The sequence below is a fragment of the Ricinus communis genome, chromosome 2 (assembly GCF_019578655.1).
Source record: "Ricinus communis isolate WT05 ecotype wild-type chromosome 2, ASM1957865v1, whole genome shotgun sequence".
NCBI lineage: Eukaryota > Viridiplantae > Streptophyta > Magnoliopsida > Malpighiales > Euphorbiaceae > Ricinus > Ricinus communis.
In genome coordinates this window covers 1,233,916-1,257,959 of record NC_063257.1, presented here as the reverse complement: position 1 = coordinate 1,257,959, position 24,044 = coordinate 1,233,916, and the positions used below count along the sequence as shown (strand labels likewise).

At 33.2% G+C, this 24,044-nt stretch overlaps 3 protein-coding genes, 1 long non-coding RNA gene and 1 other non-coding gene across 9 annotated transcripts; 2 read left to right on the top strand and 3 right to left on the bottom strand.

The window, feature by feature from the left end:
* Positions 1–78: 78 nt before the first annotated feature.
* LOC8274669 (putative E3 ubiquitin-protein ligase LIN-1) lies at positions 79–8,395 on the bottom strand. 3 transcript variants are annotated; one of them, XM_048370981.1, is made up of 17 exons: positions 7,530–8,395; positions 5,829–6,840; positions 5,611–5,671; positions 5,124–5,501; positions 4,943–5,028; positions 3,519–4,796; positions 3,153–3,297; positions 2,782–3,039; positions 2,388–2,697; positions 2,185–2,309; positions 1,988–2,107; positions 1,739–1,870; positions 1,149–1,271; positions 940–1,050; positions 685–828; positions 349–600; positions 79–263 (listed from the first exon to the last, which is right to left on the bottom strand). In XM_048370981.1, exons 2-17 carry the CDS (start codon positions 6,764–6,766, stop codon positions 246–248), a joined length of 4,479 nt encoding a protein of 1,492 aa, XP_048226938.1. In that variant the 5' UTR covers positions 6,767–6,840; positions 7,530–8,395; the 3' UTR covers positions 79–245. The 3 variants fall into 3 exon arrangements, 2 of the variants coding, with proteins under 2 accessions (XP_048226938.1, XP_048226937.1); XM_048370980.1 differs by lacking the exon at positions 79–263 and having other exon boundaries at positions 273–600; XR_007214789.1 differs by lacking the exons at positions 79–263; positions 349–600; positions 685–828; positions 940–1,050; positions 1,149–1,271 and having other exon boundaries at positions 1,765–1,870; positions 1,988–2,103.
* A 139-nt stretch (positions 8,396–8,534) lies between these two features.
* Positions 8,535–9,219, top strand: LOC8274670 (peptidyl-prolyl cis-trans isomerase). Its single transcript, XM_002510497.4, has one exon. The coding sequence runs from the start codon at positions 8,563–8,565 to the stop codon at positions 9,082–9,084; it is 522 nt and encodes a 173-aa protein (XP_002510543.1). The 5' UTR covers positions 8,535–8,562; the 3' UTR covers positions 9,085–9,219.
* A 5,621-nt stretch (positions 9,220–14,840) lies between these two features.
* On the top strand, positions 14,841–20,191 carry LOC8274671 (protein PSK SIMULATOR 2). 3 transcript variants are annotated; one of them, XM_025157728.2, is made up of 13 exons: positions 14,841–15,096; positions 15,308–15,620; positions 16,687–17,012; positions 17,130–17,222; positions 17,316–17,406; positions 17,789–17,882; positions 17,991–18,088; positions 18,430–18,499; positions 18,698–18,801; positions 18,901–19,017; positions 19,166–19,242; positions 19,383–19,427; positions 19,532–20,191. In XM_025157728.2, exons 2-13 carry the CDS (start codon positions 15,354–15,356, stop codon positions 20,010–20,012), a joined length of 1,863 nt encoding a protein of 620 aa, XP_025013496.2. In that variant the 5' UTR covers positions 14,841–15,096; positions 15,308–15,353; the 3' UTR covers positions 20,013–20,191. The 3 variants fall into 3 exon arrangements, with proteins under 3 accessions (XP_025013496.2, XP_015572436.2, XP_015572431.2); XM_015716950.3 differs by having other exon boundaries at positions 14,841–15,206; XM_015716945.3 differs by having other exon boundaries at positions 14,841–15,206; positions 15,291–15,620.
* Positions 20,192–20,641: 450 nt separating this feature from the next.
* On the bottom strand, positions 20,642–21,341 carry LOC125369204. Its single transcript, XR_007214842.1, has 2 exons — positions 21,209–21,341; positions 20,642–20,981 (listed from the first exon to the last, which is right to left on the bottom strand). It is a non-coding gene; the product is annotated as an uncharacterized LOC125369204 (long non-coding RNA).
* Positions 20,685–20,789, bottom strand: LOC112535375. The gene has a single exon (XR_003079532.1). It is a non-coding gene; the product is annotated as a small nucleolar RNA Z279/snoR105/snoR108 (small nucleolar RNA).
* Positions 21,342–24,044: the final 2,703 nt, after the last annotated feature.

Below are 24,044 nucleotides of genomic sequence, written 5' to 3'. Positions count from 1 at the left end.
GGAAGACATGAAAGCAAAAACAATACAGGTTAATTAGAATTAGTTACATAGTAATTTGGTTAAGAAATCGAAGAACAGTTAACCGATGAATTTTGTCTATCCTTTTATCTATAATATAAGTTCGAATCTTGAATTTGTGCGTGTTAAATGTACAAAAAAAGAAATGCATAAAATTATAGCAAAACGATTGATACAAATGGTTTTTTGTTTGCAAAAGAAACATAAATGCTTCTGGCAGAAATTCTCTAATCCATAGCCCAGGCCTGTAATCAGAACACATAGAAAAATTATTGATAAATGACAAATACATGTAAGTTACATATAGATCTAGTTGTAAATTTGTTTAACCTGGATCTTGCCATTAGAAGAGCCAACATACAGCATTCCTCCATCCACATCTAATGCCACCGATGTGATTTTGGCATGCCCTCCGCCGTTCACTTTAATGGAGGCAACTTTTGTGACACTTTCTTTTAACCAAACCTCAATGACCCCACATTTTGTTGCTGTGAATATGAACTCATTGTTGCCAACAATATGCGAGATGTCTAACCCAGTTGAAAATGAACCCTTTACTGCCTTCTTGGAGTGAGAAAAAACCTATAATATATTGATGAATTCAATATTAGCTCTGCAACAATTTTTGTAACTTAAAAAGATGAGAACAATGGTTCTACTTTTTACCTTTCCTGCTGCTCCATCAACTGCTGAACCACCAGCAAAGAGAAGATCATCATTAATATGCAAGGAATATATATTTTGTTTACCCAACAATTTTCTTGTGCCAGAATAGAATGTGGTTGATGTCAATTTCCGCAGATCCACCTCCTAACATTTTTTTTCCCAATGGTAAAACAATTTTAAGTAAGGTGGCTCAGAATCAAAATTCAATAGCTGCCTCAAATTAACTACTTCTATCATGCACAAGACAATGTCTACCTGAATACTGTAACCAGAGCAACCACAAAATAATTTATCTCCAGTCATAGCCAGGGACTTCACATTTTTGTTGAAAGTTACATGCTTCGGGATTCCAGACCAATTATAGATCTGCCATGACATGATATAATTCCTATAAGAAAACTTGTTGAATCAAGGATTTCATATTTCAATTTCAGATGCTCAATGCAGTAAACCGGGGCACTTGCCTTAACTCCTGTTCCTTGAGAAGTAAAGCATGCAACTTTAGCATTAGCTGTTAACCCAAATACTGCCTCTTTCACATCGTGAACTTGCACACAATGGATTTCTTCAGGCTTGATTACCCAAACCTATAAATAAGTAAATAAAACAATAATATTGTCAAGTGCCTTAAATAGTCAGTGACGGTTTAAGGACGACTCTAACTTTCAGTGGTCCATTGAAATAGTCGGCAGTGCACACTACTACTACTATATATTTTGGATGTTTTTATTTAAAAAATATACTCATTGTGTTATATGAATACCGCTAAAAATAATTTATACTGTAAATTAAGTAATATAAAAAAATATGATATTTTAATAATATTATTATAATCTCAGTCAAAAAGTAGTCAAACCAAGAACTAAATTAATCAACGGATTTGATTCAGTTATTCAGTTACAGTTCACTTGTGCTCACTCCTATTTAACATTTGATATAAGATACTGTAGTAGGTATTAAATAGCAGGAATGCAAATACGAGTTACATAGGTATACATGTATAATGTATTTCTTGAGAAAAGGTTTGACTGTCATGCATCTTGAGATAACTTACCCGAATCGTTTTATCCAATGAGCCACTGTACAATTTGTCACCGAAAGATGGAACACAAATGCATGTGACAGCTTTTGTGTGCTCACGAACTTCTTGAATTAACCTAAGAACCCTTTTCCCAGCATCCCACACCTGTAAGTGAGATATTACAATTGACTTGGTCGTTAACCTACGAATGCCATGTGTGAACAATATTATGCAAGAGCTAATTGCATTATAGTATTAGATATGAGAAGCATAGATCGAAACCTTTATAGTTCCATCAGAATGGCTGCTTATAACCCGACCTCTAAGATGAAGTAAAGACAGGACTTCCCCATTTGAAGATGATTCCAACTCGACTACTTCGGTACAATTCCACAATTCTGTCTAAAACATAGAAATATAAAGAATAGATTCGTTTACAAATAGAAAATAAGAAGAGAAGAGGAATTATTCTCACTTACTGCATTGACAGAGGCCAAGTTCATCAAAGATTTCAGTACATCCGCGATCACAGGTGAAGTTCTCTTAAACTTTCTTAAGGTTGTATAGATGCATTTGGCATACTTTTCCAGCTCCTCAAGCGCAGCTTCAAATTTGTAATCTTGGGTTAGGGATCGATTATATGTGTATTCAAAACAATCTTTTTTTTTTTCACTCATCTTACCTCCGTCGATAACAAAAGTTTTTAAAGCCAGGGCTGCTAAAATCTTCTCTTCTATGTTTCTTGATGATTGGAGGACATTTATAAATTCGTCAAGCAAGTATTTGCGAGCAACCTCTCTTACACCAATATCAGGAAGAACCGAAAGCATGTATACGAGCCATGTGGAGATGACAAGGCAAGACTTTGCCATCTCTATAGAATTGCTCTTGAAGCATTCCTCCAAACCTTTAAAAATAGAACCCTTCTCATGATTGCAAAGTACAAAAGCTACCTTTGTCTCCCAAGAACTTGCAGCTTTCTCTTCATCTTCCTGCACAAGAAAATGTTTAAATTATTGCATAAAAAATTGGATATCACCAAGCTGAGTCAGTTGTAAAATGATATAAAGGCAAACCATTGTTTCTGCCAAATCATTTTCTCCCTTCTTCAGTCCTTCTGCCTTCATTAAAGCATTGTAAGGTTGATCATACCCTGCAATCTTGAGTAGCCAGGCTTCCAAATAATACCTTCCAGATGATGTAAGACGTCCGGAAAGAGATACTAAAGCATCAAGAGCCATCATTTGTGAATTAGAAAATTCCTTTTTATGAAGTGCTTCAATAAGTGTTTCTACAGCTTCTTCCCTGTAAATGCTCATTTTCCGTGGCTCAACCTGAAATAATTCAAATCATATAAATTGATGCGCAAATGACCAACTGCTGTACATAAAGAGGTTTGTTTGTGAAAGTTAGTTGCTACGAATGATGTCAAGGAATCAAGGCAAACCAAGAGATCAAGCTGAAGAAGAAGAGTAGCAATGGTAGGTTGCTGTTCCATGGGAGCCATTTGAAGATACACAAGAAACGTATGCATGGTACTAAATGATCCTTCTTCTTTAATTATCTTCAAGATCTGGTTGCAGAATGTCCTCCTGTAAACCACAAGAAAAATGGAATATTCAGTATTGATAGAACTATGAAAAAAAATAATAGAATCAATTGATAGTATATAATTTCAGTTTCAATCTTTATATGTTTTCTCCTTAAATCTGTAGAGTAATTTCTCACTAAGAAGGATTGCAATATAAAAAAGAAAATTCCAGATTGAAGATAATTGCAGAAGATATACTTAATCTCTGAAATGGACAGGTACCTGTTTAGCTGAACTAGCTCCGAGAGAAGATCTATGCATACACCTCTTACACAATCGTTTCCAGAATGAAATATTTCAAGAACAGGACATAGTTCAATTCTACTTGCTATAAAGTCTCGGCAACTTTTATCTGCAAGCACACAACATAGTAGTATTGAAATTATAGACTTTCTTCCGTCCATCCTGTCCAAACACTTGAGCAGTGCTGGAATTCCATTTGCAGAAATAACACTAAAAGCATTAATGGACTGGCTGTTTTCATTCCCTCCTGTTAGTATCTGCTCAAGCAATGCAATGGCAGCATCCTTTGGCTCTATTACTAACTGAAGATCATCCGAATCTTCATTTTTCATCTGGATTAAATGAACGAGGGAGGGTATAAAGTTGTGAGCTGAAAGCTGAGCGAATGTTGGCCTCAGTTGGTAAATGAGAACAGCAGCCTCAGCTAACCCATTCTTAAGCAATGCAGCCAGGCAGTCAAAATCAGAATCTACACTAGTCAGAATCTCTCCGACACTTTCATCTGAAAATAATAGCTCAGAAAGAATGTAAATTGAAGTTCTGAGAACTTCCCTGTTTAGCGAACTTGACAATATTTCCACATACCCATTTATGATTGTTGGTTTGAACAAATATGAATGTAACCCAGGATCACCCTTTGAGTCCTTCCATAGTTTTGCTATTGCTAAAACTGCTGCTTCACATTCTTGTAAGTTTTCCGAAGTGCAAAGGCATGAAATATATGGTTTTAATCCATTGATTATTGTGTCAATTGTGGCTTGGGATATTACACTGGTTGGTGATGTAGATACTGTTGATCGCACAAATCTTTTGCTCCTCTGGTGTATATAATTACCCGCACAGTTTTGACTCAGAAAATCAAATCTTGAAGGAATGGACACCAATGTACTTTCTTTTATGGCGGATGAGTTGAATGAGTTCCTTGGTGTTTCAGAGTATGAAAATTCCTGAGCAAGATCAGGATACTGCTCTTTCCAAGATGTTATGAGTCTCTTCAATACATAGTTTGTTTTGGGTAATGAGTTTGCCGAGAGAGGTTGTCGAGTAATAGGGCACGTTGTATTTCCTCTTTTTAGCCATTCTTGAATGGCTTTTCTTTCATATGTTTGACCAGTTTCAAGAGTAACAGGATCAATAAAAAGCTGGCCTGTAATAGGGCAAACAAAATCTTTTGGTGGTCTTGAACGAGGAGTCGACTTATCAGAAATGCACGAAGAAATGCAGCCCTGACTTCCTTCATCACTTTCATTAAGAGAGCTGCATAACCCAAAGAAACTTAAACTTACTAAGTATTGAAAACATAGCTTTGTTTGAGATATTCTAGCCATTGGGGAAAAAAGAGCACTAGTACTGTAAAAAGCATCCGAAGTTATATTTAGACAGAATCAACAATCTTTGGCTACCTGTTCTCTAATTCTTGGCTGTTCACATTATCATAACTGATACTCCTTGTTCGAACATACTTATTCCTGACACTTCTGTGCAGATCCTGAATCATAAACCAATCATCAGTTTAAATTGAATAACGCAACTTTCAATCGCAATTGTGAAGAGATAAAGAGGATCTCAAAATCTAGGGCATACTGTCACTTCACCATCCGAGTCTCGTGAGCTAATGCTGTAATCATTGATGATGCTTGGAGAAACAGGCAAAGAGGGGGCATTAGTAGAATCCATGACTTGGCTGGACAGATGCCGCGATAGGGATGTGGATTCTGTCTTAGAATGCGCATCTGAATTAGCAGAAACCTTTGGCCAAAAAGTACTTGGGGAATCCATAGAAGAGAAGATTGTGGGAGAGTGTGACCGACTGCTTGATTTAGATGGCTTTATTGTGCCCATTTCCTTAATCTCAATCATTTTCGTGCTTCTAAGAGTTACCAACTTATGGCTTTTATCTTCAGAATCCAAATTACCATTATCAGGATCAGAATGATCTTCATTCTCGTTAAGTATGGACTCCTGATATATTAGCCAAGAAGACAGTTTTTATTTTTTTGAAATTCCCAGAACATGTAATTAGTATATGCCACTAACGACTTCACATACTGTATAAAGTTTGCAGCTTTACCTGAGTATCCCAAACAGTAGACTCTTCCAGATTATGTGAAAGACTTGGACTCGCGCTTAATCTGCTAAAAGCCAGATCCAGAATAACGAACATATGTTAGATCGCTTGAAAAAAAAAAGATTAAATATCGACAATGATACCAGATAACAACACGATGTATATACATTTCCCACTCAAAATAATACCACTTCTAAATTTAGTGCAGGAAGTAGACTAACCTGCCCGCTTCTCTTGCACCATATTTAGATCGGACGACTGGAGAAAAACCAGCACTCTTAGGCAGGATGGGACCAAATTTCACATAATCAGGAATTGAGCGGCTAACTTCATGCAGAGGAGTCATCGGTGGCTCTGCTATTGGCAACATTGGAGCTATCTTCTTGCTTGTGATAGAATCAGAATTCATGCAATCCTCATAGTATTTAGCAAAGAGCCGTGTGTTCTCACCCAGTGATTCTCCATAAAGCTGCTCCAGCTTTTGCAACTTTTCCACTTGCTCTGGCTTCATAGAGAATACCAGAGACTCATTGAAGAATTGATCCATGTCAGCCGTAAATGAAAAATCATAAGAATCTGGAATCACTTCCACCATCAGCCTGTGCCTTGCTTCAGAATACCAGCCAACAATTGAGCTCATATGCGGCAGAAATAGATCTTTCCACAGTTCGGGTGCAAAATCAATCCTTGAGAAGAATGGATCAATAACAAACATCTCAAGAACATGAGAAACTGAATTATGGACATTGTTACGCAATTTCCACAGATATGAAAGGTTAAGGTGAGCCCAGGCAGAGAGGTAGAAATTGGGGACTCCTGCTGTCCTCTGGTCAGAGTTCAGCATGGCACACACTTGCAGCATCTTCTCCGCATAATCTAGCCGTGCCAGCTTCGTTTCCATATTGGCAGTGTTAATAGCTTCTTCAAGGGCTTCAATACCCCAATCTAAATTTGCTAATACTGCTTGATCTGAGTATCGAATCTCCATGTCCTTGCCACAGCTCCCATCTTCAGCTACTAATCTCTCAGCACACTGTTCTTTGTGCTGGATCCTTTGTTCTCTATTAATTAACCGATCCTGTATAAAACTATCCACAGTGGTGATCAAGAACTTTATAATATCCTTTTGATCCATCCCAAACCTGTAGTCTCCTGCCATGTTTAAGTCGCTCTGTGATGATCTAAAATTTCCAATCAACTCAAATAGCAACTAACCATCATCTGAAACATTTCCTGTCCAATATGACAGCAGGAACAGAAAGAAATTAGTGATTAAAATGAGAAATTAAAAAGAGATAAGTTAAAAATGAAAAATCGAAGAAGTCCATTCAATTATCTGATCAGTTGAGTTGCATCAAAATGATATCTACGGAAAGCACGAGATTATCAAACTTATTTATTTATCTTTCCTTTCTTTGTTTAGGTCAATCAATGTAAACCTGGACAGCTACTTGGAAAGTTATCAGTTGAGAAAGCTTTAACCAGATAAGACTCTATCAATTTAGTCACAAAGGTTTGCCAATTATCATATGTTTACCTTTCGAAACAACGAACAAATAAAAATATTTCATCCTCACTTAACTCGAGTCTTGAAATTGAAACTGAATCAGAAGACACAAACAGCAAAACTTAGAAGGAAATGTATTGTCTTGACACTGATATAATTCACCTCATCATTCTTTATAGCAGAATATTTTGATAAAGCTTGTATCACCAGTCATATATTTATCCTTCGGTTCGGTTACATTTCAGAGTACGAAGTTTTGACAAAACAAGAAATGTGCAGTCATTTTGCCAAGGTCTTGGCATTAAACAATACACCTTCTGGGTTTTAAGGCATACAAGAACTGACTACATGCAGTAGTCAAAGGAAAAACACTAAAAACACAGAAAGATAGTATATGCGGAGACAGGTTTCTTACTGAATAAGGAGAACAACGTCGAAAAGTTTCCATAGATTACGGAGGAGAGATTTTGTTCACGGCTATTCCGTAGGTATGTTGATTACTTTGACATTCACAGCGGAGAGGAAAACAGAGCCGGCCATTAGATACAAGTAGGACGTAGCTGTTGGTTAGTTTTTTTTTTTTTTTTTTTTCTTTTTTGACTATTTAATTAACTATTAAGTAGCTGTTAGATGCTGCCGGCTTCAAATGTTGCTCTGTGATGATCAAAGCAAACCGTAGAATATACCAAAAGGTCGAGATATTAAATTTTAAATAAAATTAATTACATTCTTAAAATATAAAGAATACAACAATTATATTTTTAGAGTTAATTATCTTTAACAAATAAGGATGTGTAATTTTCTATTATCAAAGTAGAGAAAAGAATTACCATTTTATTTTTTTATTTATTAAAAAGATATTAAGACTTTTTCTATATAAAGAAAACAAATTTCTTTTAACGTGTGAAAATAATAAATAGAGCTAATTTTAAAGATGTAAGCTATTTTAAAATTTAGGAATTTAATTGTAATTTAAACGGTTATCTGACCTTTTACCTACTTTTAATATTAGTAATCACTCACGATTTATTTGCATAGACTAATACATTGTCTTTCGGCCCAATCTTTGTACTTTTTCCAATCCCACCATATGTACTCTTATGTCTTTTGGCGGGAATATCCAGTCCAGCCCAGCCATACCATAGCCCAAAACAACTACAGCCCCAGTAAGAGCCCATTTTCTGCTTGTGATGTTTAATGGCCACGTACGAAGATGGATATAAATCGGTACCTCTTCACTTGTTACTTGTCTCCTCTGGCCACGTGGAATCCCAAAGATACTAGCGTCAACCATACGCGGACAAAATCAACTCTCTTTCTGCACCATCTAAGATCCTGACACGCGTCTAGTATCAACGGCCACGATCATAACCCTAAAGATATCCACAAGCCGCGGTGCTATAAAACGAAACCTAAAGTCTCTTCTCCTCGTCACACAAATTTTTAAAATGGCAGCAAACCCTAAGGTCTTCTTTGACATGACTGTCGGCGGTGCTCCGGCGGGCCGCATCGTGATGGAGCTGTTCGCAGACACAACACCGCGAACGGCGGAGAATTTCAGAGCTCTGTGCACCGGAGAAAAAGGAGTCGGACGCAGCGGGAAGCCTTTACACTACAAGGGATCGAGTTTTCATAGAGTGATACCTGGATTCATGTGCCAGGGTGGTGATTTCACCGCCGGGAACGGAACAGGTGGAGAGTCGATCTATGGAGCTAAGTTCGCAGATGAGAATTTTATTAAGAAGCACACAGGGCCAGGGATTTTGTCGATGGCTAATGCGGGGCCAGGGACTAATGGATCGCAGTTTTTTATATGTACGGCTAAGACGGAGTGGCTTGATGGAAAGCATGTTGTGTTCGGGAGAGTCGTGGAAGGGATGGATATTGTGAAAGCTATTGAGAAAGTTGGATCTTCTTCTGGAAGGACCTCCAAGCCTGTTCAGATTGCTGATTGTGGCCAGCTTTCTTGAGTTTTTAAGATTTACTTTGGTCTGGACTGCTTTGGATTTGCTTTTATGAATTTCTCCTGTTTTTCTTTCAGTATGTTTTTACTGATGCAAGCAGAGAAATATTATAAATAAAATTTAGTAATGTTGTTGCTACTATGTGGATGGGTTTTTGGATGGGTATTTTCCTATTTCCAGTTATGGTTTGATATAATTAATTCTCAAATTTACTTTGAACAACTCTTTTTGTCTAAATATCAAAGATTCTCTATCTACAAAATTGGAAAAATCAAGGTTTTGTAACAGCCTTTGGTTGTAAAAGGCTCTGTCAAAATCCAGAAATGATTTTGATTGCAATAATTACTTGTACTGAGATTGCGAGCAATTCAAAATAAAGGTTTTTGCTATTCGATCTTTGACTCTATTGGAGGATTTATATACAAAGAAAAAATTAGAGGGTTACAGCATAAATTAGAGAAAAAATTAGGATCTTTCACTCTATTAGAGGATTTATGTACAAAGTTTACAGCATAAGCCAAAGTTAAAGAGACTAGAGACTTTATACTGACAGACAGTTTTTCTTCTTTTAACGCCTTTAGACACTCCTACAAAATATACCTGCGCTGTATGAACAGAGAAAATAGGATCAGAACTCTTTACTATTAAAATAGTTGCATTTTCAAGAATGGTAAAAACAAAATCTAAAGAAAAAAAACTGAAAGATTAGAAGAAAAAAATACTTTTGCAACAAACACAGAATGGGCTAGTATTGCTCATATGCTCTGGCGCGGCTGAAAAGAACACCCACAAGTAACGGGTTGTCCTTGATATGTTTAGAGAAAAGTACCTAGCTAGTAGGAAGTCCGTTTCGGATGCTTTTTCAGAGGAGGATTTTGATTTTTAGATGGAATTCTTCTTCCAGGCAGCTTTTCATATGCCTTTGGGAGTGCTAGGCAAGGACCTTATTCCGGTGGTTATCATCAAGCTGATAACAGGTAATGATTATCCCATAACAGAAATCTGCCAGACCATTCTGTCTGAGTTGGGAAATAAGGACCGATAGGAAATTTACAAATAGCAGCTATTCAATATCAGTGAAGAGATAGTTAAAGTGTAGAGTGGAGTCCCTTGTTGAAATTAAAATATATTATTAAAATAGCAGCAATTCAATCATTAATTAATTGAAAAATTAATTTATTAGTTAATATATTATTAAAATATAATTAATATATTTATTAGAATAATTATTATTTAATTATAAAATTAATTATTATCTAATTAGGAATCTAATTAATTATTAATATGTTATTTCTTATAATTAGAATTAATGTTTAATTAGGAATGTAACTTATTAATCATAAATTAATAGAAAAAGTCACAAAATTATGTATAAATTTGAATTTTATGTGTCAAAATAAGTATACATATTAAAATAAAAATCCTATGTGTTAAAAATTAAACATACATATTAAAAAAAAAAAATTTCCCGAAACTTTAAGGAAGAAATCTTAAATTCGGCAACGAAGGAACCCAAGAATCTAATAAAATTTTCATACAAATTCAAGACAAGAAATTTATCATTTAAGAGTATAAACTTCATTATTCTCTCAAGTTTAATTTAGGTTTAATAACTTAATTATACGACTCGCTTAGATAATTAGACATAATAAGCATCAGAACATAATATTCGCTTACATGTCAACTTATAGTACTTAAATTTATCTCTTAAAATCAAAGCAAAAAAGAGAAAAAGACTTTGTTGTCCCATCATTGATTTGTAAAAATATCTATTAACAAGTGATATTATCTTTCTTTTATATGGATTATAATTTCTGGTTGATGAAATCTGTCTATTTATGTATAAGAAATTTCACCATAACAAAAATAAATTGATTAATTATCTTATTTGTGACAGTATAAATATAAACCTAAGTTGCAGTAATGAAAATATGACTCCAGCCAGTTTCTATCTTTTTCTACTTCTTTGTTTGGTTTTAAGTCTCTAAGGCATCTGTAAAAATTCAGCACTAAAGGCTTCAAGTGTTTTCAAATGTAAGAAAGGATAATAGATCATCTAACATTTTGTTTAAGTCCATAATCACACGGAAGAAAAAAATAAATAAAAATTTTAAAACTTGATAGAAAATAAATTGCTAAAGTATTCTCTATCTAAGAGTAACATAAAAGTCGGAATCCCTTAAAAATAAATTACAAAATTCTTAAATACTAAAGTAAAACTAGTGCCACATAGGGACCAAACGGACACCCACACAACGTGAGACGAGGGCCAACTTTTCATAACTTCAATTTGCTTTTGGATCACACGATGATATCACTTAGCTGTGTGACTTCTCCAAGTTTCTGTCATATTCTGCATCTTAGGAAAGGATCTACACGGCGGCCATACGGTGGGGTATCCTGACCGTGTGGATCTGCCAAGCTACTACTACTGTAAAGCCTCTTCCAATATGACTCATACGGTGGTGTGCCTCCCCATGTGAGTTTGACAACTTTATGTCTTCTTTCAAACCCAAATCCTAAATTGACACGGGGGTGTGATTTCTCTTCTCATGCTTGTGTGCGTATTCGATTTTCTTCTACTCATTGGACAAATATTCTCCTTAAAATACTTTTAAAAAAATGAAAAACAAGCTAAACAAATAAATCAAAATAAAACATAGTAAGTATATCAGAAGCTCTTCTACAATTTTTGTGTTGTGTTGGTGGATGCTTTGTTTTTGCAGACGGGGTTTGTCCCTTGTTTGTGCGGCTGATGTCTGCTGGTCTTCCTCCTATTGTAAGGTGCTTTTAGTGGAAGAGTTTGAGCTTTTATGGAGGGTTTTGATCGAGACTTCAAGAGGAGTTTCTCAGTTCGTCATACTTCGATTTGGCTCAAAGCTGGTCCGCCTTTTAGTCAGTCCAAATCTCAGTTGCTGAAGGCGATGAGGTTCATTCACGGTTGGTAAAGCTTCAAGAGTGCAGCCTTCTTTTTGGCACAATATTAGTGAGTTACTTTTGGAAGCATTTTATCTAGTTTCCTCCAGCCGTACTTGGGGTCCCTGTTCGTAGCGGAGCGTCGCAGCCACACACTTCAACCGGTGGAGGTGGAGCAAAAAGCTTAAATGTCTCTGCAACTTTTTTCTGATTAGGGAAGTTTTCAATTACTGAGCCAAGTTCAAATGCACGCTTGCATAGCCTTTTCTAGACTATTATCTTTCACCTCTCACAAACTTAGCCCATTTTTAATGAAATTTATCTTCCGAGAAAAGAAGAGACATGCCAATTATAATTACAAACATACGATTTTAAAAAGACTAATTGGACAGCCGTGTCTTTCTTTTGTGGCACAGCTAAATGTGTTTATTGGGCAGAATGGAAAAGATTAAAAGAAAAGACATGTACTTTCTGGCTTATATATATATAGATATAGATTGTTACTTAGTCTTTATTTGATTTATCAATTCGTGGTAGAAAACCATCTTGATCATTGAATTTGCAGTCTATATTATTTAACGATATTTAATGAAGAAATGGTTGTAGTAAATTATATAAGTAATTTTTTAGTAACTAATATATAATACTTTAAAATCTGTTTGATATGTGTGCTTAATTTCTGACACATAAAATTTTTATTTTGATATATATATTTATTTTTGACACAATAATTTATTTTAATACTCTTTTATATATGTTAAATTTTTTATTTTAAAGAGCCATATCATAAATAATATATAAAAAATCAAACTTCACCATCTACTCTATATTTAGTAAAAACATTATAAATATTTATACCTTTGATTTAATTGATATTTATGATTTTTATTTTTTTATTAATAAAAGTTTAAAAAATTAAAAATTAATTAAAACTATTAATACTTGTATAAATAAAAATAAGATATAGAATAAAATATAAAAAATCTATTGGATCAAGTAAAATGTTTTACCCTATATATATAAATATTTTTTTAAAATGCTTTTTACTATTAAAATTATACTTTTTAAAATAAAATATACTATTAGAGATACTTTTATAATACTATATTTTATACGATTATTAGAATATAATTAAACAAATTAATAAAAGATGATATACTTTATTTCAATTACAATATAATTTTCGGTTGATAAAAAATACTTACGCTGGATTTAGTTAAAATCTATTAAAAGATTTATTTCATTTAAAAAAATAAAAAAGACAATAAAATTGAAAAAATATCTTAGTATAATAAAATATATTAACAGACATTTAAAAATTTATTTATTTAGTTAAAATTTAATTTAATCATAATTAATTATACATAAATATAATTAGATAAATTTATAAATTAGTTTTTTATTTTATTTTAAATAAATATTTCAGTCATCAAAAGAGAGAGGTAGACTGTCATTCAAGTCGTGAGATCACAAAATGGTAATTGTTGATCCTCCGGGCAAGTGTCGACTGATTCGAAGAAGAAACTATTAATTAGTGAGTATAAGTTGTTTACAGAAAGAATAGTATTCAAAACTCAAAGAAAGGGAAAGAGAAACCCACGAAAGTTACTGATATTATTAATTAATGCCTGTGAAACTCTCAATTCTAAGTTGATCGCAACACAATATAACTTTGAAATGGTCTCTTATAATTACGAATGATATGAGCATTTCTGAACCAATCCTGTCTAAACTGTTGGCGTCTTGTATAGCTGTAAGGAGTTGCCTTATTACTTTCATTATAAAAATATTTTTAAATTCATAAAATTGAATTTTATTTTTTTTATTTTTTTAAATTAAATTTAATAATATAATTAACAATTTCATATGGAATTCATTATTATTTTCTATAATACTGTACAACTCAGTCAAGTTGATAGTAACGCAATAAGACTCTGAAATGGTCTCTTATTAGGAATGAGATGTAATATTCCTATCTAAATGTGCTATCTTTATTTTTATATGCAAATATATTACGTAGCAGTTCATTTCTCATTTTTGTTTTAATATTAAAGTATAACCCACAAACGGTTTAATAATTTCAAATTATATATTATATTCCAGATATAAATACACACTAGAAATGATTTCATTTTACATTATCCACGTCACAAAATAATGACCATAGCACCTCTTTTTCAATATTCTTTTTATATATTGAATATATGAGCTAATGTAATCCGTAGCTTCTCCAAATTAAAGTCAAACAACTAAATGCGTGTATGAAAAATTGTAAGTTCTTATAAGTCAATAATTTTATTTTGAAAAGATCTATTCAGAATTTGATACATTTAATATAAAATATAAATTTTTTAGGATCAATTAAAATTATAAACTAATAAAGATTTTGACACTAGTTTTTTTTAAACTTAATATTTAATTTTATTAATTAAATAATAAAAATTTAAAATAAAATTTATAACATTTTATTATATTATAAAACAATAGTGTAATAAGATAAAGTACAACCTAAAAAAAATATATTTTTTAAAATTATATATATATATATATATTATATAAAGAAATATTTTTAGAATAAAATTTAAAAATTTATAATTTATTATAATAAAAATTTATTTTTATTTATAATTAATTTAAATTAAAATTATAATTTTTATTACTATAATGGAAACTATTTCTATATAGAATATGACTGGACAAACATTATTTTAAAATAATATAAATTAAAAGAGAAAACTAAAACGGAGGGCAAAAGGGTAAAATGGAAATTCTATATTGAAGAGAGTCAGGGGAGAATAGTAAGACTAGAGTCGGACATAACCACCAAACTCAGACAAAGTGGGCGGGATGATGAGGTGACTAATTGTAGATGTGTCCCTCCATTCATTTCTTTACACTTGCATAAAAAAGGTTTTCGTCTTCTTCATTTAAAATAATTAGAAAAGTCAATCCTTTCGGTTGCCTTCTTCGTTTGGCATTTCTCCATATTCAATCAATCAATTAAATATTTTCTTGGTCAAAAATTCCATTCTCCACGAGATTTACATTGCTGCCAAATACAAGCGCGTACACTTCCTCGTTCACAGGCAATCAAGAAACACAGTAAAATAAAATTTTATCATATTCTCTCTGCATTTTTCTGCTCACTGTAACTACTCTGACCTTTGAATCTTTTTGTTGGGTTTCTTGTTTTCTTAATTTTCTGTAATCAGGTAAGCATCCAATCATTCTTATTTATCTTTTCTTTTTGTATTTTGGGTTCTTGATGTTGGACGCAAGTTTATCATTTTGTATAGCTGCTATCTTGATTTAGGAAATTCTTTGAAGATTAAAATAAAAAAGGCATATTTGCAAGAAAGATGGGAGGGGTTTGTTCTGGAGGAACAAAACCAAGACATGCTAAAGTTGGAGATGGAGAGAATAATAAATCAGGATTTTCTGGGAAACTGAAGTCAGTGAAAAGTTTTAGCAAGCTGAAAGAGAAAAATTCTCATTTATATAATACCAATAAAGATGACGACTTTGGCAAAAGGACAACCCGGAGCAGGTATAATTCTGGCGAGCTACTATTGAACTTCTCAAGAGAACTTAAGCCATCAACGCCTGCTAGGGTAGGGGCTGTTAAGGTACGTTTGGCTTCTTTCTTTCTTTTTTCGATTGTATGATTCTTTGCTGGTTATGATTGTTCAAATGCTTAGACTTTACATTAGGAGAGCAGACAAAAAGATTGACTCTGACTTGCCCGGATTAGCTCTCTATTATTCAGTTCAGGAAAAAAAAATTTGGATTTTTAGAGAAACTGAATTCGTGGATTTGCCTAATACTACGTGTTGCGTTTTAATTTTTGTGGGAGGGGAAGAGGTGGGAAGGGAAGAAAAGGCAACAGTGCTGTATAGCAGAATAATGAAACAAATCATGTTTGCACATGCGAGTTGTTGCTGGGACATAATAGAAAAAGTGTCTGATGGTTCATTGAATTTATTATGTTCCTGATCGGTGTTGAAGCTGCTGCGTGAAATCTCTTCTACCAAACAGCCCGCTAACCAGCACATAGTGGATTATTATCTTGAGTTCTGTTTTCTTTGCGGTCATCGTTACTCTGGGGACCATGCAAAGTAATTACATTTCATTTCACTAATAATGAGTAGATGCAGCTTGTGCTAAGCTTTACTGCATGAGAGGCTCAGCATGATTGGATAGCAGGTGCACGGATTGGGTGTGTTGCCAAGCTGTTCCTCAGTATAATTTAAAAATATATGATACCTTGTGCCATTTTGGTAGGGATATGGAAGGGCAAGAATTGGTTCTCTCTTTATCTACGGCTTGCAATGAGGCCTGTAAAATATATCACTGGACTTTATAATGTTTGAAAACATATTCTGTAAGACTAAAAAAGTAAAGAACTGCTTTTGTTTTACCAACACTGAATTCTACAGCTGAAAACTTGAGAGAAAAGTTTTCATGTCAGAACCCACACTAGAATTTATGATTTTGATAATTATGTCCATCGATTTTTGGTTGGGATAATTTGACAGTCTCTTGAGAGTACATGGGCAGCTTTAGTGTTAGAACCTATGAGCTCAAACTGGATACTGGAAGAAACTCTACTAGCATGTGATATATGGATTTTTAATTCTTTTCCTAAACTGGCTCTGGCATTTGTTGATTTACCTTGTCTTTTTCCTTTTGTAGGATAGCCAAAAGAGTTCTTTTATAGGAAAAGCTGGTGCAGTGAGTCTGGAGAAAGCAGTTGAAGTTTTAGACACTCTTGGAAGCAGCATGTCGAATCTGAATGCCCGAAGTGGCTTTGTCTCTGGCATGGCTTCTAGAGGGAACAGAATATCCATATTGGCATTTGAAGTGGCAAATACAATAGCCAAAGGTGCAAACTTGTTTCAATCACTTTCGGAAGAAAATGTCCAGTTCTTGAGAAAGGAGATATTGCATTCAGAAGGGGTACAACAGTTGGTTTCCACAGATATGACAGAGTTGCTATGTATTGCAGCTTCTGACAAAAGGTTGCTGCCACTCAAATTAGTTCACCTTTGCTTGTTAGAATTAGTTTTCTTGTCTTTTATGTCTAGCATAATTGGAATTTGATATAACATATGTTATGATCTTTAATCTTCTTGTAGAGAGGAATTAGACGTATTTGCACGAGAAGTAATTCGATTTGGAGATCTATGCAAAGACCCACAGTGGCACAATCTTGGTCGATATTTTTCAAAGTAAGGTACAACTTTAATGCAATATTTCCTGGCTATGTGTTTAATTTTCCTAACAAAGAAATCATGTCTCTTGGCATGGTTGTGTTACTTCAGATTAGATTCAGAATATTCTACTGATAAACAACCTAGAGAAGAGTCAGAAATGATAATGCAGGAGCTGACTACTTTAGCCCAGCATACTTCTGTAAGTTTATTTCCATATTCCACCAGAAGTTTGCAATTTTAGCAGTGTTTGTGCTGCATTTCTCTTGAAGGATGCTGCCACATATTGAACTGGTGATTGAAAATTGTCACATTCTAGGAATGCTGCATAAAACTGTTGAAAATTATCTATAAAGATTTTTTAAGTATCTAACTCTAAGAAGAAGCTTCATTGAGTGTTGCGAGACCCTTCAACTCATGTTCATCATCTTTCTAAGAATATGTTGTTTTTCTAATCTTCGAAGCTAAGACATTTTGATCGCATTCATTCTATAGTTGAAGTATGTTGAACGATATTTTGCTTCTTAAAATGTTTTTACTTTTACATTTTGTGTTCTACTATAAGAACCTTTGTTCTTGTGCAGGAACTATATCATGAGTTGAATGCTCTGGACAGATTTGAACAAGATTATCAGCAAAAGCTAGAAGAAGTGGAGTCCTTACAGCTCCCGAGAAAAGGTTAGGCATGGACCAACCTTTTTTCTTCCCTTCATTTCTAAGACACTCATGTCAATTATATACATTTATATATTTGTTATTAATCAGTCATTTTCTTCATAATTGTAGGAGAGAGTCTCTCGATTTTACAAAGTGAGCTAAGACAACAAAGAAAGCTTGTAAGGAGCTTGAAAAAGAAATCACTATGGTCTAAAAGTTCGGCGGAGGTACATGATTATGATCTATGTCACAAGTTCTGTCAGCTGAAAATTTACACTTTGATTTCTTGATACTTCATTGTGGCGATGCATTGTCAATTCACTTGCATCAATTTTTCTAGATTTGTTTGATGTGTCTAGTCATGAATTTTATTGCTAGTTTTCTTACTTCTTTCACATGCCATGGATGTCACTGCCTTCACTGGTTTACAGTTTAAGATGGAAACTAATGTCGATCATGGAGTAACAGTTAACATTAATTGCTCTTGAATTCCATTGAAGACAGTAGACTCCACTGCTGCAAGTCAAACAATCAAATTAAATTTTTAACTTCACCTTGTGCACTACAGGTCATGGAGAAGTTTGTCGATATTGTTACCTACTTGCACCAAATTATAGTAGACGCATTTGGAAACAGTGGTATGATTTCAGTCTCTTATGATGTACTTCTAGTGAACATGATACTTAAATGCATGTTTATACATCTTTGGGATTTGCTTGTCTATTATACCCTGATGTTTGGAATTTGGTTATGTATCAGAAGGTATACAGCATTCTTCTAGTTGGTTAAATGTGATCCACATGATATATACTTACAGGGTTGTCAACTAATGGCAGGTGTTGGCTTGGCTAATGAGAGGCCTGGCAAGAATTCTCAGAGGCTAGGTGCAGCTGGTCTTGCACTGCACTATGCTAATGTTATACACCAAATCGATAACATTGTGAGTTTGCTGTTTTATTTTCCTCCGCAGAAGTCACATGTATACTAGTTGGAATGGTTTGTCCATGGGATACTTTTAACTGAAAATTTATGTTATTAGGCGTCTCGGCCCACCTCTCTTCCTCCTAATACAAGGGACAATCTATATCGTGGCTTACCAACCTATGTTAAGAAAGCTCTGCGTTCCCAACTACAGATGGTTGACAACAAAGAAGAGGTGTGTCTGAAAGGGCATCATGCTGCTGGTTATGATAAACATAAGCTCCTTCCTTGCTTTCTTTGCCAAGGAGCTCAATGATAATTGTTTCTTCTTTCTTATGCTGCGCATATGTTTATTTATTGCTTCCTACTATGTTTCTCTGCAGCTCACAGTAGTTCAGGTGAAAGCTGAAATGGAAAAGACTCTGCATTGGCTGGTACCAGTTGCCACTAACACGACCAAGTAAGTTCAATCAGTGCTTTGGTTAAATTTTTCTTTCTCACAGCTCTGTAGTTTCTTCCCATTTTCTCCTTTGAAAAGTATGCCAATATTGTCTTTTCATTCCTAATATCTTCTTTGATTTTTGATGGAACCGACTACAGAGCACATCAAGGTTTTGGATGGGTCGGAGAGTGGGCAAATACTGGGTCAGTTAAAGTCTCTTTTTCTTTAAATGTGTGTTGACGCATTTGTTGCATATTGTGCATCTTACTGGGGCAATGAATCTTATGGTTTTTGTTCTTCCTGATAGAAATGAATTTGGCAAGAATTCAACCACACAGAATAACCTGATCCGCCTTCAGACACTTTATCATGCCGATAAGCAGAAAACTGACAATTACATCCTTGAATTGGTAACATGGCTTCACCGGTTGATAAACTTAGTTAGACATAGAGATCATGGTCTGAAAACTATGCCTTTCCGATCTCCAACTCGAAAGGGGAAGATTTTCCACGCCAAGATGCAGCGGCTATTCTCCCTCAATCACGACACTGCAGCCTACAGCATTCAACTTTCTCAAGAAGATAGAGATTTATTAAACAAGGTGTGTAGGAGAAGATTGGTTCCAGGGATAAGCAAGAGTCAAGAATTTTCCATAGCAAGGAAAAGAGAGAAAATTTGGGCATTCAGCAAGAGCACCGGAAGCTCTCCAGTTAGGGGGATTGGTACAAGACAAAACGTGGAACCTCAAAACATGTTAGATGTTATGGATGGCTTGAATTTCACATAATCTCAATCTTTGATCTAATCCCATTTTAAGTTGTAGGAGTTTGGGTTTCTCTTCTGAATTATTTTTTCATGTATATTCATTCGTTAAATTCCCTATTATTGACTGACCCATGTGTATTTTGATATTTTTTTGTATTACATCAGTGATATAGTGAGATATATGTTTATATGCAGCACCAATCTCAGTTTTCCATTTCCCTTCTATTGCTTCAAGGTCAAGTTATTCTACATTGAGCTTTCAACTCACTTTCTTATTAGTGGTGAAATTTGCTCAAATTAGCTATTTAATTGCTATGCGTGGCAATATAATTGTGTAATGGAAGGGAAGAGGAGGGGAGGAAATCTCTTTTAACTTATTTTGTTTATGGAAGCAAAATAATTTCAATTTTGTTCGGATAGCAGAGATGAAACGGAAATTATAATATTAATGCTAATAGAGATTTTCCTTAGTTAGATGTATTAAATATATGAATATCTTCTAACTCATAAATTATAATTTAAAACTTTTGTATAAAAAGAATAATTATTTCAAACAAAAGAGTAAATTATACTAATTTCAAACTTTAAAGTTCTAAAAATATAGAGGTAACAAATAAAAGCGAAGTAGAGAATTAGGTTAGCATATAAATGTGGAAAATTTGGCACTAGATTAATAAAGGATTCCTTCAGAACGGGGATCAGATGGTACAGATGAGAGTGCCCATATTGTCGTAACTGGCAAGGGGCGGACACCCATCTCGCATAGCAATTAGCGAGCATTGACCACTCATCATATCCCGTTATACTGCCATGAAGGATCATACCTTTAACCCCATTTCTTCGTCTGTTTTATAGCAAGCACGTCGTCCTTCTCTTTTTGCTTACTTCCAATGTGGGACTTTGCTTATCCTCATCCAATATCCCTCCCGTTCTAATTTACCTTGTCTGTAAACGTTGTCGTTTCTTCACCTTAACTATTCCTCATCAAACACTTAAAGAAAAAGAAATTGAATAATAGTCTTCGGATATTAGCATTTTCACATAGAGCTACAGCAAAAGGAAAAGCATACCTCAAACGTAAAATGAGAAACGGCATCAACCATGTTTATGTTAGTTTCTTAACATTGACTAATTATGTTACAGAAGGAGATCATGAATCAAAGGCAACCAGTCTAATAAGCTACAAATGATAACAGGATTGAGAATAAGGATACTCACCCAACAACAAGAAAGTGGTAGCCATCAAGGTGCCACGATTGCAAATTCCGAGTAGGATCTTGAAAATAAATAAAATTGAAGCCCCGATATGGGAAGCTTTGAAGAATTGGAACTTAAGCCACTCTCGAACCAACTTAATGAACTCCAGCTTATTCCAGTTGAGTTAAATCTTAATTGGGTTTAAATAATAAATTTATTTCTATTTCTTATATCTAAATTAATCAAATAGTTTTATAATTATTTGAAATCAAATTCATATAATAAAAAAATAATCAAATTATAAATATTAATATTAATATTAATTACAAATTTATGTTAAAACTAAAAGGTTTTATTATTTATAAAAAATTAAATTAACGTACATTTCTATATTTAATTTAATAGATAGAGTTTATATATATTCTAATGAAATTACAAATTTAAATTTTACTTTTTATAAAATAATTTTATTTTCTTAAAATGATATAAATTCAACGCAGCCTTATTTGAACATAATATTAACTAAAACTCAAACTTGAATTAATATCAAGTTAAAGTATATATTTGTTTCAAATGGTTTTTCTTTTTTGAATTATAAATAAGGAAAAGATGAGTCTAACTTGGAATTGTTTTAAACTTGATATATACATTTCATAGACTAAATCTATGAGTAATTTTCGGATGATTCTCAATGACCTTGAATTGATATTTACCTCAATAAGACCCCTAATTGAGTCCAACATTTACTGGCCACTATTGGTGGCTAAAGAGTAAATGTCAGATAAAAATACGGTGGATTATTCACCTGCAAAGAAAAAATGAAAAAAAGAAAAAGAAAATGGTTGACGGTTTGTTTCGTTGCTAACTTTCATTAAAGAACCCCACCGTCCATTTCACCAGAGATCCACACGTGTCATCTTAACAGATGGAAAGACCCGTCGTTGGTCCTCGCGGAAAACCGTGAAATCAGTCGCAAGTTGTAACGCTCACATGGTCGCTTCATTTTGGACTTTAATAGGCAGTGTAAAATCAGTAAATTTTATATATTTTAATACATTAAATTGCAAATAAAGTTTATAAATTCATTAAAGTAAATCTGAATAAGAAACCATTATGCATTCCACTATTCACTAAAAATAGTGGATTTTAAGTTTTTCCATTTTCTAATAAAAGTTAGTATTTTAAAAATACATAATTTTAGAAATTTGTTAAAGTTCATAATTAACTTATTATATGATAAATTTAACTAAAATCTATAGAGTTTGCAGAATCTTCTATGAAAGATTCATCAATTTAAAAGTGTGCTTGAAGTGTTCTATTTAGATTTTCAGAAAATATAATTAACAAACGGCAAATTGCAGATTATATTTTCCTTTTGTGTGCAGCTATAAAAGAGGTTAACAGAAATATAAAACGTCTTTTTAGAAGTTTTTTCTTTAATAAAAAAGAAAGAAAAGGAAACTTAATCGCATGGGTTTTATTGTTATAAGTAATAAAGAAAGCAGTAAATAACAATGTAACGAGTGACAACTAAAAATAAAAAGGACGCGTTCACTAAAATAAATAAATAAATAGAATGGATGCAGGGCGACGGTGACGGTGTCGGTAACAGAAAAGGTCCAAGTATTTCGTCATTTTTTTAATCATTCAAAATATCAACAAATTTAGAATCTCATTATGCGGTTTGTCTTTGCTATATAGAGTTGGCCAACGAAATATGGGGCCTATAAAATAAAAAAGCCCCAAATTCTTTTGTCTACGATTTTATATATATATAAATAATAATAATTAATTATGTATTATATATTAAATATAAAATTTATATTCGAAAATAAATATATATTAAAATATAATATGCTATAGATTTTTTGTATATGAGTTAGCATTTTTATATAATTAAAATATTAAATCGACATTGTAATTAAAAATAATTCATTAATATATTAATATAAAACAATTACAAAATTATGTATTAACTTGAATTATATATACAAAATATAAAAAGAGATAATTTATGTTTATGAATCTATTATATAGATCAGAAACCGAGCTTATCGCATTCCACAGGGATGAGGTTACAAAAATTTGACAACATCATGATCCTCCTCGTCCTAAATCGAATCTAAATGAGACCTAAAAAAGTCGTCAATTAAATTTGAGGGCCACACGTTTGTATACAGCTAGCTGCCCTTCAGTCTACTCCTTTCAATTCTAAAATACTTATTTTTGGGTCCACAATCATCCCTTCCACATTGAGTATCAAAATTATCTCATTTTATCATATAATTGCTCAAAAAAAAAAAAAAAAAAAATCTTTCTCCACCGTTACATTCAAACATTTATGAGTATTTATAAAATAAAAAAATAAAGGAAAACGGAAAAGAAGAATGCCGTTGCCATCCTCTAAACCATTTTTCAAAACTCAGCATTAATTGAGTGAAAAAAGCTTATTATTTAGTTTATTCAATTAAAAAAAAGGTATATGCATATCCTTTACTTATTTATTTATCGATTTTTATGAATTGAGCAGTGATTTAGAGCTTAGAATCTTCTTCCTTCAATTGGCGTCTTTCTCTTTCCCACAAATTCTACAGCTTCTCACATTCTAAATTCTGATTGCATGCTTCTTCGCCATTTTAAACCTCTACGCTTTCACATTTACTAATATCAAATCTGAACATGGCCCATTAAGAGAGTACAATCAGCTTGAGGTGGCATGCCTTTTGCCATTCTTCTCCTAATTTTTAATTTCTTAGTAAGATTTGATTTAATTTTTCTTCATTGGAATCTAATAAAGTAATTCATAACTTAAAACTCCTAAACCATAGGTTCTTTTTTTTCCTTTTTGGAATTAAGA

Bases quoted from the DNA above. Each gene is read 5' to 3' on its own strand.
- LOC8274669 (XM_048370980.1), bottom strand. From the start codon at position 6,766: ATGGCAGGAGACTACAGGTTTGGGATGGATCAAAAGGATATTATAAAG. The intron at 5,672-5,828 runs GTTAGTCTACTT...GGCTTTTAGCAG, and splicing joins GGTGCAAGAGAAGCGGGCAG to ATTAAGCGCGAGTCCAAGTC. The intron at 601-684 runs GTAAAAAGTAGA...AATATATTATAG, and splicing joins TTGATGGAGCAGCAGGAAAG to GTTTTTTCTCACTCCAAGAA.
- LOC8274670 (XM_002510497.4), top strand. From the start codon at position 8,563: ATGGCAGCAAACCCTAAGGTCTTCTTTGACATGACTGTCGGCGGTGCT.
- LOC8274671 (XM_025157728.2), top strand. From the start codon at position 15,354: ATGGGAGGGGTTTGTTCTGGAGGAACAAAACCAAGACATGCTAAAGTT. The intron at 18,500-18,697 runs GTATGATTTCAG...AACTAATGGCAG, and splicing joins AGACGCATTTGGAAACAGTG to GTGTTGGCTTGGCTAATGAG. The intron at 19,018-19,165 runs GTGTGTCTGAAA...GTTTCTCTGCAG, and splicing joins TGGTTGACAACAAAGAAGAG to CTCACAGTAGTTCAGGTGAA.